This window comes from Tamandua tetradactyla, chromosome 15 (genome assembly GCF_023851605.1).
Source record: "Tamandua tetradactyla isolate mTamTet1 chromosome 15, mTamTet1.pri, whole genome shotgun sequence".
In the NCBI taxonomy this organism is placed as follows: domain Eukaryota; kingdom Metazoa; phylum Chordata; class Mammalia; order Pilosa; family Myrmecophagidae; genus Tamandua; species Tamandua tetradactyla.
The window spans coordinates 10652944-10670390 of record NC_135341.1 but is presented as its reverse complement, the minus strand read 5'-3'; the positions used below and the strand labels follow the sequence as shown (position 1 = coordinate 10670390).

Below are 17447 nucleotides of genomic sequence, written 5' to 3'. Positions count from 1 at the left end.
GATGGATTGAAACAGTCTTTAGTTTGTGAGTCAGATTGATCAGGGATGATGCTTATTATTGAACCAAAGATATTCTCACTACTACATACTCTGTTTGGATCTTAATTTTGTTAGTATTAGTGTCATGGAAAATGAAAACATTTTCTGTATTTGTGTTTTGTGTTCAAGAATTGTAAAGCTACATGAAATTATATTTTCTTAATTTTTTGCTTATAGGATTCAGTGGTCCCAATTTAAAGGTTATTTTATTTTCAAACTGGAGAAAGTGATGGATGATTTCAGAACTTCAGCTCCTGAACCAAGAGGTCCTCCCAACCCCAATGTCGAATATATTCCCTTTGATGAAATGAAGGAAAGAATCCTGAAAATTGTCACTGGATTTAATGGGTATGCACTTTTTTAAAGGCTTAAGTTTTAGCAAAATGTTACAAAATGTTTGTTTCTGATTGTTTTCATAACTGATTATCCATCAGAATTCTAGACTGAATTCTGTGTTTCTAGTGACATGTTATACTTTTTTCTCTTACAAGTATTTATAGCTTCTTTTTTCCTTGAATCACCTAATGGGTATCAGTTGCATTCAGATTTTGAGTGGGTATGTGATGGTGGAAACATTCACTTACCAGGGAATATTTTTAATGATTTTCTTTCCTTTTTTATACATATTTTAAGTCTTTGTATTTTATATAGAACCTGTGTATCATCAAGATAAGTTCACATTACTTTGACAATGAAAAATATCAATTTATAAAGTATTCTCCTTAGTATTTATTTGGAAAAAAAAAATTGGAGACCCTCTATTTCCCCAACAAGTAATCATTTTTAGCCCTTTGTTAAAACATTGCATCCACAGGATATTCTGCATTATAATAAAGTTGATCTTTTAAAAAATATTGGTGTGTTTCAGATTCTTTGTTGTTTTAAATACTTTCCTTTTAGTTCTTTATCTTTTTAGGGTTACCTTTATTGGAGGGAAGTAGTATTTGTGAAATTTAATTGTTCTATGTTTAGTTTGATATTGAAAGTTTGAGTTTGGGATGACAATACTAAATTTAATAAAATGTGGGTATGGTTACAGTGAATTCATATTAAGGGTAGATTTTATTTGAACGGGTTTCAGTTGTGGTCTTTTTCATGTAGTATAAATGGCCTGAATTTTTTCTTCAAGTATTTAGTCACATGGAATTTACAACATGACAGTATAATCCAGCTAATTTATGCTATATATTGTTCCTTTGTTTCTGAAGTAGGGGGTCTTGCTTTAAAATATGAGTCCTTAGGCTTTGGCTTCAGATCTATTATTTGGAGAAAAAAATCATAGCTGTATGTTTGAGGTCCACTGATTATTGTTGCCATTAGGGTCTGGCAGGGAAAGGAATCTTTTTTTTGGACTCTCAAAAGTTATTTAATCATATGCATAAATTTCCTTTTCAATACTATGTTTTTTTTTAAGTACATACTAAGAAGAAACCGCATGCTATATATTAGAAATGTATTGTGTAAGACTAACTATTGAATTGAATGTTCAAGATAAGAATGCTTCTTTGGGGAATATTTATAATAGGGCTGTTATGTTCTTAGGTTTTTATAGTGATTAGTCTTTTATTTCAATAAATTATGGCTACCATTTAAAAATAGAATAAAGGTGAAACAAGTCACATTCTACCACTGCTTTTTTTTTTAACCTTTGCTTTTTGAATGTTATACTACTTCACTTATGATATTGAGTCAGTATTAAATAAGTCTAAACATTTTTAATTTCTTAACCTGTAAAATAAGTAACTGACCTTTTTCAGAAAATGATTTGAGCAGTCATTAAATGCGTAAGCATACTTAAACATAATTACCTTAAAACGTTTTTCAGTGACTGAACATAAGTATTTTGAATTTTTTATATATATGTTTACATAAAATTAAAATATTCTCTTTAAAACAATTTCAGCAACACATTTGTATTGTAATTTAACACTGTCTAATAATAAAACATTTATATAGGCATATTTTTTTAATTTTTTAGAATTGCAGTTTATGAATCCTTTCCTAATTACATAAAGTTCATGTCTTTATTAGTGATATTTTAAGATTCTTCATTTTTTAAATTTACCCTTTTTGTCCGAATTATTTTGGTATGCTGAAGTATGTCTCATCTTCCAATTTTGTTTTCATGTTTGGAATATAGATTAATTGATGATGTATGCTAATATATTTCAAAAGATCTCCAAATGCCATAGAAGTACATAAAGAATGAAAGTGGGACCATGTTATATGATGTATTTTTTTTTTAGGAGAACTTTGAATATCTTCTCTATATCTGTTTATTTAAAGCTTCGTTTATTGTTTTTCTCTTTATTTGAAAGGCTGCATTATTTTCTATTATTTGGACAGGTTATAATGCTTTTGCCTTAGTTTTTTGATTTGTGAGGTTTGTTTTTTTGCTATTGCAGGCACTGTTTATAATGAATATCTTTGTATATATCTTTGAATATCATTATTTAATATACGTATGGATTGGTGATTTTTCATTTGTAGAAAAAGGATTTTTAGGTCAGAAAGTAGATACATGTAAAATTTTTATTGATAGTGCCAAATTGACAAAATGTCTATGTTTCCATATATACATAAGTGCAATATTTTTACATATTAGTATGATTCTTTAATGTCTGTGTGTATATGAATTTATATTTCTTTGATTGCAGGTGATATTGAACATCTTTTATGTGTTTAATGCATCTTTTTGGGCGGGGGGGTGTGCATATTCTGGAAATTGAACCTGGGTCTCCTACATACATGTAAGGCAAGCATTCTACCACTGAACCATCTGTGTACCCTAATGCATCTTTTGTGACATGCCATTTCATAGTCATTTTTAAATTTTCTTACTCTTTTGCTGATTTTGTAGGTAAATTTGTTTTGCTGTTAATTTTTGTCTTACTGCTTTTAATTTCTGAAGCTGCATATGGAATGATTCACAGTATTTTGCCACCTGAAAGACTGTCTATTTTCTATTTTAACTTAGTATATTGTCATAATATAAATTTCCTTTCTTCTGAGATGAAATTGTTCACTTAGTTGCTTGATTTCCTAAATTGTAAGCGTCTGGAGGGCAGGGCTAACTGTCCCTAGTGAGTGCCTACACATAATAGGGTCTCAAACAATTATTGAGTAAGTGAAAGAATGGATGAATGACGAATGAAAGGAATAAAAGTACATTTCTCTATCTTTATTCTGATTACCAGGACGAGGAAGAATTACATAAGTTGAATGTTAATTTTTTGTCATATTTTCTCATTCTTTTAAAATTACGTTTGAGCTTTAAATTTTTATAGGAAAAGGTGGGTTGTAGATTTTCTTAAGACTTGAAATTACAATTTTGATGGGAGTGGTAACACCAAAAATGAAAATTAATAAAACAAAAAAAACCTTTCATGAAATATTCAATTAAAAGATAATTGTTGCCGTTTTATGCCCTCTGCTTGGGATTAAAATCATCAATATTTAGGCTTAATCAAACTAAAGCCGTTTATGAAGATTCTGTTCCTGTAATAGCATGAACATAATTTTGAAACTGCTAGGAGCTAATGTTTGTTCTTGTAATGATGCACAAAAGGGAGTTCTGGAGAAGTAGAGAGAATGCAGCTTACGTTCCTAGTTTTAAAAAGATTTTGTGTCCTCTAAATTATTCAGAACAAAAGAGTAATGAATATCAAGTCAAACTAATCACTAATTCTTGGCATTACTTTGATAATGCTATTAGATCCAAGACTTCTCTGATAGAAGCAGGAAGTCATTCATTGTGGATAGTAGACTAAAATAGACATTGTATTGTATTTATGAGAAGATCTGGAAAAACTAAATGATACCTAAAAATAATTAGTTGATAGGTAAAAATCTTCCATTGTTACATCATTTCTAGTCAGTCACAATAAAGGACTGCTTATCATCTTTTGATATGAGAATCTTTCTGACCATTTTCTCCTCTAGTTTCTTTTATGATTATGTATGAGTTTTTATACCTTAAAATCTGAATTGTAGATCTAAAACACATACCCTTTTAAAATTTTGTATTATTTGACTTTAGCTACAGTTAGCTCAAGATTATGTAGGGACAAAGAATAGGGGTCCTTAGCCTTTCTTTACTTCCTTCTCTGATTCCCTTGACCCATTTTATTGCTTTCTAGACTTTCTGTTCCTCAGTTGACTAAGAAAGATGACAGTTATGTACTTCTGTTAATAATTTATGTCAATAATTTATGTCAATATTTGCTGAGCATATTAAATCTATTAGTTAAAATGTATTTCATCTATTGTTATTCCTTTTATATCTTTTAGCATAAGTAGTGGAAAATTTGAGTTATTTGGTAGCCCTCCCTCCTTACTTCCCCACCTACCCTTGCCCAGTGGTTGATTGTGATACCCTCTCCAATAAATTTATTGAAATGAATGATAATAACTTGTAGAGAGTTAATTAATTTTTTCTTTATGTGTGAGATTTCATGCAGGCTAGAGTTCCATTCCCCCACCCCAACCCCCCATCCCCAGCCCACATGTCGCCACCTGTTGCCTAACATCTGTCAGGCTTTTCTTCTGAGCTAGTCAGCTGCCTTCCTGAGAAGTCCAGTGGGTCAGGAAAGAGGGAGAGCCAGGTTTCAAAGTTTCCAAGAATGCAAGCTTTTGTGTGTGCATCAGCTGCAATGCGTTCTGGGATCTGTGTTCAGATTGTTCCACTGTAACCAAATTGTGCAAATTGCTAAGGAAGAAGGGGAAGGATTTTTTAAAAAAGTAAACTTAATGTTTTTGTAAGACAGAGCAGTCAGAGTTTTTGGTTAGTTAGAGCCATTGAAGTATGCAGTTCTTTTCTGCAGTTGCTGTTGCCCCCATCATAGCTGCCTTTTTTCCATAGTTATCCTTTTCTCCATACCCACCACGGCTTGCAAGTGTTCCAGGGCCTTGGTTAGGATCACTAATTTGGCAACCTTGGAGAAACTGACCAGAATGGTACCTGGTCCCTTGGCCAGTAACCACGAATGGAGGTCATTTTGCCTTTTGCCTTCAAGGAATTTGTGGTTCTTCCCCCTTGGCTGTGTCTTCAGTGCCTGAACTGATAAACTGATAGGTTTGGGGTGGCAGGAGTGGAGTGCATACATCACTTTCCAGGCAGGGGCTCACAATCTCTTCTTCCTTCTCATCTTCCTTTTCCTTGGGAGCATCTCTCTCCAGAGCCTCTTCTTTATGACCTCTCTCTGGAACGTCTTTTTGTAGCAGCTTTCTGGAGGGAGGTGGGTGGCATGGTTGTGCTGTTGCTCATGGATTAGAGGTGTGGTAGTGTCTCATGGAGGGATCCAAAGGATCTGCTTGTACCATGAGGGTGACTGGCTTATGGACACCCAAGGATTGTCTCTTCTCCACTGTTACAACATCGATTTCTTCGCTCTCCGAGTCTCAGCTGATTTCTTGATACAGGCATACCTCAGAAATATAGGGGGCTCGCTTCCTGACTACAGCATTTTTTTTTTTTTTTTGGTTTCCCAGTGGATAGAAGTTATGTTTCACCATCCTGAAGTCTATAAAGTATGCAATAATGTTATATCTAAAATACAATGTAGATACCGTAATTTAAAAAATGCTTTATTGCTAAAGAATGCTAACCATCTGAGCGATTTGTTATCTTTTTGCTGATAGAGGGTTTTGTCTTGATATTGATGACTCCTTGACTGATCAGGGTGGTGGTTGCTGAAGGTTGAAGTAACTATGGTAATATCTTAAAGTAAAACAATGAAGTTTGCCATGTGGATTGACTCTTCTGTTCATGAAAAATTTCTCTGTAGCATGAGTTGCTGTTGAATAGCATTTTACCCACTTTAGAATTTCTTTCAAAATTGAAGTCTGTCCTCTCAAAACCTGCCACTGTTTTATCAGCTGAGTTATGTATTAGTATTCTGAGTCCTTTGTTGTCATCTCAGCAATGTTCATAACATCTTCACCAGAAGTATACATCTCAGGAAACCACTTTTTTTCTCATCCATAAGAAGTAACTCATCTGCTTAAGGTTTATCATGAGATTGCAGCAATTCAGTCACATCTGAAGGCTCCACTTCTAATTCTAGTTTACGCTGTTTTGTCTGCATTGAAAGTTTGTTTAAATGTAGCAGTCTTTATCAGTTATCTTTTGGATAACTTGCTGTAGTTTGTACATCAGCACTTTATGCTTTACCTTGCACTTTTATGTTACGAAGATACCTTCTTTCCTTAAACCCCATGAACCAATCTTTGCTAGCTTCAAACTTTTCTTCTGCAGCTTTCTCACCTCTCTTCACCTTCCTAGAATTGGAGAGAGTTAGGGGCTTGCTCTGGATTAGGTTTTGACTTAAGGGAATGTTGTGGCTAGTTTGATGTTCTGTCTAGACTACTTAGACTTTATCCATTTCAATAATAAGGCTGTTTTGCTATCTTATCATTGTGTGTTCACTGGAGTAGTATTTGCATTTTACAGCTTGGCTAAATGTTTTGCTCAAGAGGTCTAGCCTTCGGCCACTCTCAGCCTTCTACGCTAAACTTAATTATTTCCAGGTTTTGATTGAAAGTGAGAGACATGAGACTATTCCTTTCACTTAAACACATAGAGGCCGTTGTAGGGTTATTAATTGGCCTAATTTCAGTATTGTTGTGTCTCAGAGAATAAGGAGTCCCGAGGAGAGGGAAATGGGGGAATGGCAGGATTGGTGGAGCAGTCAGAATCCATGCAGCATTTATTGATTGTTTGCCAATTTATATGGGTACGGTTCCTGTAACATCAAAGACCGTGGATCACAAGTTACCATAACAGGTAAAATAATAATGAAAAAGTTTTAAGTATTCTGAGAATTATAAAAATGTGACACAGAGACATGAAGTGAGCTTATGCTGGTAGAAAAATAGTGCCAGTTGACTTGCTTTGTGCAGAGTTGCCACCAACCTTTGATTTATTAAAAAAAAAAAAAATTTCTGCTAAGCCCAATACAATAAATTTTGCCTCTAGTTGAATTCCATTTAGCTTTCTAAGATATCCAAGGCCTGAACTTTGTTTTTAAAAATCAGTAAACCTGCAGATTATAGTCAAATTCAGATAAATAACTAAAGCAAATATTCCTATTTAATTAGAGTTACTTTCCTTAGAATCAAAAGAAATATTTTTAAAGATAGAGGTGTGCTTATGGTGTTATTCATCTCTAATTGGTTTTTGGAGCATTTGTGCCTTTTCACCATGTCCATTAAATAGTTGATGGGATCGGGATGATAATGAAAGGAGATAAGAGTTATGGAATATTTTTTAAAATACCTCAGGTATTTATCCATGATTAACTACATTTTGTCTCATTTAGTCCTCAAGATAACCATTTCAGAATCCTGTTTTCAAGGGATTTTTTTTTACCCACATTACCTCATAACTTGTACATTAAAAGTAGACCATTTACAGAGGAGATGACTCCCAGGGGTGAGTCTGGCTATGGTACTGTGGGATCAACAATTCCATCCTGACCAAAAAGGGGAAAAGAAGTGAAACTAATAAAATGTCAGTGGCTGAGAAAGTTCAAATAGAGTCGAGAGGCTACTCTGGAGGTCATTCTTAGGCAAGCTTCAGCATAATTTACTAGACCGCAACCAAAACCATTCCAGCCAATCCTAAAGAACACCTAGGGCAATATGTACTACTAGAGTAACTAACTTTCCAGAAACCTGCAATCTCCAGATGGGTCTCTGGACCAGATAAGTCCTGAAACCTAGAGGGCCCAACCTCTCCAGAACATCAGCTAGTTCCATCTCCCTACCCCATATTATTGACAGCCCCTTCCAACATGAGAAAGTTAGAATGGCCATAGCCCACATACCCTTAAAAAGTGGGCTAGAAAGATCAAAGGTGATGGTGGAGTTGTACAGAGAAGGTAGGGTTTAACAAACAAATATGATTGCTAAATCATTATATTGATGTTTCCTTTAGTCTCCAGTATCTTACTTAGAACAGCAAGAAATAAAAACCTAATTGTGAAATTGTAACTCATGCCACACTCTGAAATCTGTTCTCCAACTAATTGTTGTGCTGTGCTTTGAAATGTATTGCTTTTTTGTATATATGTTATTCTTTACAAAAAAGAAAAAAAATAGTCGAGTATGATGATAAAAAGAATATTCCTTCTCACCTCCTATATTCTGGAGCAGCTAGAAGGAAAAATCTAAGATGATGGTCTGGTAGCCCATGATAAACTCTGGGATCTGTCCTATAAGTGCTTGTTGAAGAGTATTTTGAAAACTTACTTTTTTCTTTCTTTGCTTTGTATGCCTATGTTATACCATAAAAAAAGGTTTAAAAAAAAAGAAATATTAATAAAAAGTAGAGCACTTGACAGATTTCTGTAGCATTTATTTTGGATCTTTTACTTAATGTATTTGTTTATTTTCTATTGAGTTTTTATAGGCAATATATAAATTGAATTAAAAATGGTAGCTAGTCATGTCCTTTTTTTCTTTTTTGCATGGGCAGGCACCGGGAATCGAACCCGGGTCTCCAGCATGGCAGGTGAGAACTCTGCCACTGAGTCACTGTGGCCCGCCTTAGTTCTGTCCTTTTAAATTTTTTTGAAATTTTAGTTTCCTTTTATTGTCTTAATATTTTATCTTATATGGGCAAGTAAGGTAATATTTCATATTGAAGAGCAAACCGAATGTGTAATTTTCTACAGAATTATTTACATTTTCTATACATCTTTGCTAATTAATGTCTTTCCTTCACACCTTTATATTCACTGAATGAGTGAGTGACATGTTTAAGTCCACCCCCCACCCCCTAATGCATTCATATTTGCTCTTTATTCTTCTAGGTGCCTTCTTTATCATGTCTATCTTAATTTAGCTAGTGATTTTTAATTGGGAGAAACCTAATTAGCTTAGTATATAGTACAATTATTTTTTGTGTGATGTTTAATGCCACAGTAACAGACAAAAGTTTTTCATACACTTGTACCAAATGCAGGCATTTGGATTGGTTTATCTGGTTTATTATGTATCCTTTTAAAGAGCTAGCTCAAATTAAGTGTTCTTAGATTTGTGTTTATTTCCCTAGAACAGTTTATTCTGTCTCCATGAACCATGCACATAATTTTGCAAGCATTTATTATTATAAATGTAATTACATAGCTATTTCTAGCTTATAGTTTGGCTCTCATTTATGGAAAAGATTTAAAATTACAGACTATGTAAAGAGACCCTTTGGAGTTATCAAGAAAATGATCAGTGGATACTTGTATTTGAAAGTAATTTTTGATTTCATTTTAGCTTGTCTATGACATTTTAGTGCCATCTATTGGACAGCTTGTAAAATGACTTAAGAAGTCTCCAAGAATGCAAGCTCATTTTATCAACAGGTTATCATTGTTGGTATTGCTATATAAACGCATAATTCGCCCCTCCTCCCTCCTCCCCCCACTGCCAAAAGCAGTCTTAATATTCACCAGCAAATACAATAATAATGGTTACCAGTTACGTACTAACCTTTCTAAACAAGATTAGCCAAAACATTTAGTGTAAACATTGTTAAATGGGGTAAATATATTGATTTATTAAAGCTAATTTTTAAGAATTGGAGGAAAAGGCATAACTACACAGTATCTGTTTAAATATTTGTCAGTTCAAGTACTGTTGAATACCTTAACACTGGGTGCTATTTCATTTATTTTTGCATAATGTATACGTTGTGTTTATAGATACCTAATGAAGGAATATCGTATGTTGGTGTCTTTGTTTAAAGTTTAGAGAATAGTGAACTAAGAATAGGGGTTAAGTTGTAGGCATACCACAAATATTCTACAATTCATGTTGGTATTACATTTCAGATATATATGTATATAAATAATAATACCTTTACCCTTAAGAAGCTTTCAATCAAGTATTAAGAAAAATATAGTTAAGAAACTGATGTTGTGTTTATTATATATGCTGCTTGGGGAAGTGCTTCTAAAACTTTTTAATGTAGTTTACAGCTTTGTGTATTATCTGTAGATTTCCAATTGTGTTGTTAAAAGAGTGAATCGCACAGTCATAGAAGCTTACTATTTCATTATTAATGTTGGTGGCTTTGTTTTTCTCTTTTCCATTTTAAAGGTTTTAATTGTTAATAGTATGCTTCATTCTGACTAGATTTTCAAAAGCATGGTAAAGAATATTTTCTCAGCAACTTGAAGGAATTTCCTATAACATTTGTGATGAATGAACATCAAAGAGGTTTTGTATTTCTGGCTTCTTCAGAGTATTTGCAAAATTGGTCAAAAATTTCATCTTATATAGTTCATGCCCCATCTTTTGGCAGTACAGTATTTTGGTCAGTTGTAGGTTTGGATGCTAATTGAGAAAAGATAGATATTTGGCCTCTGAAATAATAAAACATTTGTTTTCATCTGAATATTTTTATCAGTTTTGTATTTGCTATGACCAAGTGAAAATTTGGTTGTGTTTTAAGTATTTGATAACAAAAGTAAGGTGAGTGTCAAAATAATGCATGTACCTTGTATGTATTTTAAGTTTGATAAAACATTTTGTACATAAAATTGTAATTGTAAAACAACTATATTAAAAATACTTTTCGTGGAATCATTTGTCTTACTCCATCCAATAACAAAAATCATTTGTAGTTTTATTCAGAGTACTATGAAGAAACTTTTATGCACATAACACTTGAAGAAAAGTTTCTGTGTTTAAATAAACTCTAACCTGATAATTTTTGTATTGTCTGTCTTATAAACTTAAAGAAGCCAGGTGTGCTTACAGTCTTGCCATTGCTTTTTTCTATGTCATCCATTTTCCTCTTGTAGCATTTTCTTTTGTTGATTAATAAATACACTGTGACCAGATAAAGCTTTAAATAGTAGGAATAGTAATGTTTTTCTAATTCTCTTGATTATTAATGACCTCAAACTATAAAATTACATTATTTTGCAGTATACCTTTTACTATTCAGCGACTATGTGAATTGCTAACAGATCCAAGGAGAAACTATACAGGAACAGACAAATTTCTCAGAGGAGTAGAAAAGGTATTAAGTTTGTTATTGGAATTATATTACATTGTACTCTAATAGATTTGGAGTAAGATCTGTTTCATGCTGTTTTTCTTCAAATAAGTTTTCCAAGCCTAGCTGAAGTTTTCCCAAAATTGTTTTCCAAGGTGTGTTCTATGTTTCAGAGAGATTTAATAGGAGGGACAGAGGAGGACTTGTGATCAATTAAGTTTGAGAAAAGCAGCATATTATCATCTTGTGCAAATTCACATCAATATTTTAAATAATTTCTACAATTGAGGAACCTATTCTTAACTTTAGTAGTGCTTTGAAAACTTATTTGCACATAAAATTCATTTTCTTAGTTCTGAAATTCAGATACATGTAACTTTGAAAAATCACTGGTACCAAATATTTAAGTTGGGTATTACGTGGGGGGATTTAGATCAGATTTAAGAAGGAGGGTAACAGTAGGTTTTTTGTGGTTGAAGGTGATTAGCTAAGGGGGAGAATATGTTAATAATAAGAGAAGGGCTTCTGGACAAAGGAAACAACCTGACAAAGTCATTGAAGTGTTTGAGAGAATGAAAAGTAAACAGTTAACTTGTCTGGAGTGAGAACAAGGGAAGGAACCCTGTGGGAATCAAGGTTGGGCCAATAGGTTGCTATTTCCTCAGTTGAAGATTGATGATACAACATAGTCTTGTGTTTAAGATTCTGCTTCACATTCAATTTATTTTATCCTTGGAGCAGGTATCCAAAACCATTACTTAAGGATTTGCAATACATTTTAAGGTCTTTAATTGGATTAATGTGTTTGGTTGAGCATCAGGCCTTCAGTTGACTAGGTTCCCAATGTTCAGGATATTTCTAGTAATTACTCCCAGATTTTTACAATCTGTAAGTGGAGAAATATTGTGTCGGAGTAGTCATGCTGGAGCTCTGCATTCAAACTAAGGCTCTCAGCTTTGTAGTTGTATGACCTTGGGTAGATTACTTAATCTAAGTCTCAGTTTCCTCATCTGTAAAAGGTAATTATATGGGTGGGAGGAGGATTAAATGTAAATCATTTACTTGACTCAGTAAAATTTCAGCAGTTATTGACTATTATTAAAGTTATTTTTAATACATAATATTAAAGGTTTGCATCTTTTTCCTTCAGGTATATGTTGCTACACTTAAAAGCTCTGGATTGGGTACTGCTTTATAAGGAAAATCACTATAATTAGCTTTTCTTGGCATTAGTAGTTCAGTCTTGAACTATTTTTGAGCGATTCTTGCTAAAATAAGAGAGCATGGTTCCGCTCTTATGTATAGTACCTAGATGCCTGGATTCCAGAGTAACTTGATTAGGATTAAAAAAAGAAGAAGGGAAAAAAAAAAAAAGTTCGTAAGGTGTTATATTTTGATCTCTTGTTGTTTAGCTATTTTGTAGTTAGATCAAGAAGTTTTCATTTTTAACCATTTGTTTTCTTTAATTAGCAAAATCCAAATAAATGGAAACTTAGCCCAGCAGGATGATTTTGAAAAATTAAAAACAAATGATTAAACTGTATGTTAAAATGTTCTTCCTCATTTTAAATCACCGATTTTTTAAATTGCAGAATGTGATGGTTGTTAGCTGTGTTTATCCTTCTTCAGAGTAAGTATTACAGAGTTTTTTTATTTCTAATAAATTATTTAGAAGATAGGTTGTATTTATTTTATATGTAATTAAGCTTAAAATAACATTTATAAATACTAGTGAATGCCTACCCGCCCGTTCCTCAAAGTAAAATATTACCAGTAACATTACCTGTGTGTTTCTCCTATAAAGAAATTTGTATTAAAGAGATTAGTCATTTACTGTAATTTTAGCATTGTTGGGTTTGTGTACTGTCATGGCACTCAGAGCCCTGGGGATCCCATCCTGGTTAACTTTTCAGGGCATCTCTTAGGCATGACTCCTAGGTTTGGAATAGCTACCTGATACATTCCTCTTCTTGATGGAAAAGCACTTTCAGTTGTCAATATTTATATAACACATTAACTCAGGGTAGGGTTGGGTTTCTCAGCCTTGGCTCTTAATTAACATTATAAAGCGTGTTATTATTTGTTAAGGAAACTGTTCTATGCATTGTAGGAATTTTAGTCAGTACATCTCCCACCCTTACCCCCAATTTGTGACAACCAAAAATGTCTTCAGATTTTACCAGATGTCCCTGAGGGTGGGTAGAGATTGTCCTTGTTGAGTGAGAACTACTGGTTTAAGGTTAGACTTTGAATTTCACAGAGTAAAAGTAACAGCAGTAAGTTTGACATTAGAACTCTTTCAAGAAGACGTGTTGTTAAATAAGATACTGAGATAGTCTCATAATATGATGTTTTTTGGCAGAGAAACTATTTAAAATGTGTATATGACCGAAAGGAGGTGCTTTACTTTATGAAAGTTATTGAGAGCCATCTTCCATTTAACTTTACTTGAAATGTTTTTTTATTTTGATAATGAACGTGAGCTATTGTGGAAAAAATTTATAAAGAAGTACAAAACAAATCATACTGACTGATAATATTTTTTTTTTTTAAATACTCATAGTGTTTGCCTAAGTTGTTTCTCACAAAAATCTGTTCTGTGGAAATGTGATCTTTAAAAAAAAAGGATGTTTTTAGACATGATTCTTCAAAATTAAATAATTTAAAACATGTAAGTGTGTGTGTATATTTATATGTATGTATTTATTTATAGTGTGCTTTTTCTTTCTTTCTTTTTTTTTTTTAAATATAGGAAAAACAATTCCAGTAGCTTGAATCGAATGAATGGTGTTATGTTCCCTGGAAATTCACCAAGTTATACTGAGAGGTAAGATTTAAAAATCAATATGATTTTTAATATCTACCCACCCACCCACCCCCACTTCCCCAATGGTGGGGAGGCATGGGGAGTTAGAACGTGTTTAATGTAGGATATAGAATCTACTGTCAGATAAACTGTATAGTTAACTGGGTGTCCATAGAGCTGAAAAAGTAAAAATTGCAGCATATCTGTGATATGTTCATCTAAGCATACGTTGGTGGGGTTGACTCTTTACCAAAACAGAAAATAGATGTTCATTTTTCTTATCATAGGTCTAATATAAATGGGCCTGGAACACCCAGGCCACTTAATCGACCAAAGGTTTCTTTGTCAGTCCCAATGACAACAAATGGTTTACCTGAGAGCACAGACAGCAAAGAGTCAAATTTACAGCAAAGTGAGGACAGAAATCACAGGTTTGTATGTGTTTTATATTTTAAAATAACAGAAGTTTTCATAAAAAGTTAATATTTATTAATAGTTTTCATATTCATTATTTACTATGTACGATTTACTATTCCTCTGAGCAATAGAACTGATCCTGTTTATACAGGATCTTAAAGAATTTTGAGTAGTCATGATGCATTTTATTTTTTGGTTTTTTTAATACCTAGTCAAAAAGTAATAAGGGATCTTTAATCCTGATTTGAAATTTTGTGACGACTGATGATCTCATTGTAGATCATAAAAGGAAACCTTTTATTTATAGCCGATCTCAAATTTTCTTTATCATATTAAAGGAAAGAAGACCAAATAAACAAGAGAACTTAGAAGTATGTCCATATGGAAGATTGTAGTTTTATTATAGGTGGACATTTAACTTACTGAAGAGCTGAGCAGAAAGATCTTCTAAATTGCTGACTAGTTTCAGTGAAGAAATATTTTGAAATGGCTTGGTTCCCTTGAAATTATTCTCTTGTGTTTTCCTTTGCCCAGATGTTGTAATTTAACTTTGGCATGGAGATACTGTTTTCTTAAATTGAGCTTAAAAGTATGAATGTAAAAAATGAGGAAAATCTTATTAATGATACTTTAAAAAACATTTACAGTGACTCCTTGACATCTGGATCGGAAAGTTCCTCAGTGAGCCCTATAAAAAACAAACATCCAGATGAAGATGCTGTAGAAGCTGAGGGCCATGAGGTAAAAAGACTCAGATTTGACAAAGAAAGTGAAGTCAGAGAGACAGCCAGTCAAACAACTTCCAGTGAAATTTCTTCAGTTACAGTAGAAGAAACAGAAGCATCATCTTCATCTCAGGATAAAGACAAAGAAAGTCATTGTTCCAGGCAGCACTGTACAGAAGAGGATGAGGAAGAGGATGAAGAGGAAGAAGAAGGTATTTAGAGACCGTCTGTAAAAGGGTGGAGTAAGGAGATCCTCAAATTCTTGCACTTCATTTTTGCGTGAAAGAATGTAACATAATGGAACTCCTTATAATGCTGATGTTGGGCTTTTCTCCCACATGTATATAGTTGCTGCTGTCAGGGGCTATGATTTGAACTGTAGAGTATCAGAATTCATGAAACTTAACTGTGGAAGTATTTTGAAAATAAAATTTAACGACAACAACATTTGCTTATTTTTAGAGTCTTTTATGACATCAAGAGAAATGGTCCCAGAAAGAAAAAATCAAGAAAAAGGATCTGGTGATGCCTTAACTGTGAATGAAGACACTTCTGAGGAAAATAATCAAATGGAGGAATCTGGTCTGTCTCAAGCTGAGAAAGATTTACATTCTGAAGGTAGTGAAAACACAGGCCCTGTAAGTAGTGGTTCTGACTGCCATAAAGGAGAAAAATTAGTAGGATCCAATTCCAGTAAAACAGGAGAGGTTCTCTCAGAATCATTCATGGAAAATGACGACGAAACCACAGAAGTCACAGATGAACCTATGGAACAAGACTAACGATTTAGAAACATTTAGATGCAGTATTTTACATACAGTTCTGTTTTTACACTGTATAAAACTTTTATGTAATAAAGTGGACCTTTATAAAGTTTTACAAGAGAAGCAGGTTGTAAAATAAAGTACTTTATGGGATAAATCCTGAAAGAGTTGTACATGTAAGAACTGTGAATATCAGCTCCTCTGGGTCCTGCTTACCGCTGACTTTTTTTGGTCTGGTCAAATCAGTGGTTTGTGTATAGATGTGGGTTTTTTTGTTTTTTTTTTTAATTTAGAATTAAAATTTTTAAACTGGAAGGTAATAATTATAATTTTGAAAACCTTTTGGAGATTATCACATTTAGTTTATACATATGCAAGAAAGCTTTTGTCCTGTCTCTTTCTGACAACTAGCAGTTTTCATATTTTGGTCATAGTTTCAACATTTTAACATCGGAATTATAGGGTTCCATGCTGGTTTCCAGATTTTATGGTTTGACTATGTACAATGGAACTTTAAGTCATATATACATATATATATATATATTATTCTAAGGGGGGAAATGTTATATTTTTCTGTTTCTATAAGAGATGAATACGGTGGATACTTTTTTATTGGTAATGATTGAGTTCACCTCTTTCAGAAGACAGTTACTTTCTCTTCTGAGTAATTGAAATACAATCTGGCCCTTGTGAACCCCTGGAAATCTTAAGTCTATTAAGATACCAGGTTAAACACATTCCAAGAGATCTGTTCAAACTAAAATTCTTTTGTATACTTCTGAGGTGCCTGAGAAAAATACTTCATTATTTATGAGAAAATGTGCTTTATCTTGGAAATTGTGTTCAAACATTAGCTTACTATTTTGTAGAATGAATGCTTATGAAGCTGACATGAGACCATCTCAGAAGAACCAGGCAGGTTCCTAGATCTTTTGCTTGCTTTTCTGAACATTGTGAATATTACACATTTCTTTCTAAATTATTCTAGAGTATGCAAATGTCAATGGTATGGAACACCACTGTACTGGAAGAATTAATATATTACTTTAGTAATGTACCTGAGCTAAATGATTGAAGCTTTAGGGGTGCATAGAAACCAACATAATTTGTATGACATTTTGAAGTGAATTAAATATTTTTGAACATGCTTCTTCGACAGCCAGTGTTATATTTTTCAGATCAACACAAAGCACAATGATTACTCTAAACTCAATATTTTCAAATTCACATATTTAAAGTCATGCAAGCTGCAACTTCCCTGTCAAAATTACTGGCTGCCAAATTTCTACCTGTTTCTTCAGCTGTACCTTTTGATATTTAGAATTTTTAAATTTCTGTAAAGTAGATTTTGTAGAATGTAATGTGTTCACTGCCTTTGTGAAGCGGTATATAATTGTATAATTTCTGTGTGTAAACTGAATGGGCTTTCAATACAGTATTCATATAAAGCAATAAATATTAATGTTATGAAATATTTGAGTACATTTTTATCAAAATATGAAAGAATCCCTTTTTTAGTTTCAGATACCCAAGTACACATATGAACTTATGAAACTAATGCAAACAGTTTCTGACACTGTATCATATACTTTGGGGTTTAAACACAAGTTTTGCGTTTTGACTACTTAAATTCCTATGACTATAAATTACCAAAATGATTTGGCTCCGTTTATGTATGTAGGGTAATATACTACTGACTG

The 17447-nt window shown here is 33.0% G+C and overlaps 1 protein-coding gene and 1 pseudogene across 3 annotated transcripts in view; one reads left to right on the top strand and one right to left on the bottom strand.

The window, feature by feature from the left end:
• Nucleotides 1-17219, top strand: part of PPP4R2 (protein phosphatase 4 regulatory subunit 2) — a 62001-nt gene extending 44782 nt beyond the window's left edge. For all 3 annotated transcript variants that reach the window (XM_077128689.1, XM_077128691.1, XM_077128690.1), the window contains exons 3-9: nucleotides 217-387; nucleotides 10966-11059; nucleotides 12628-12665; nucleotides 13788-13862; nucleotides 14129-14272; nucleotides 14906-15195; nucleotides 15446-17219. In XM_077128689.1, coding sequence (XP_076984804.1) covers nucleotides 217-387; nucleotides 10966-11059; nucleotides 12628-12665; nucleotides 13788-13862; nucleotides 14129-14272; nucleotides 14906-15195; nucleotides 15446-15765 — 1132 coding nt within the window. In that variant the 3' untranslated portion in view covers nucleotides 15766-17219. The remainder of the gene's footprint in view (nucleotides 1-216; nucleotides 388-10965; nucleotides 11060-12627; nucleotides 12666-13787; nucleotides 13863-14128; nucleotides 14273-14905; nucleotides 15196-15445) is intronic.
• Nucleotides 4824-6257, bottom strand: LOC143657709 (protein L-Myc-like; annotated as a pseudogene).
• Nucleotides 17220-17447: the final 228 nt, after the last annotated feature.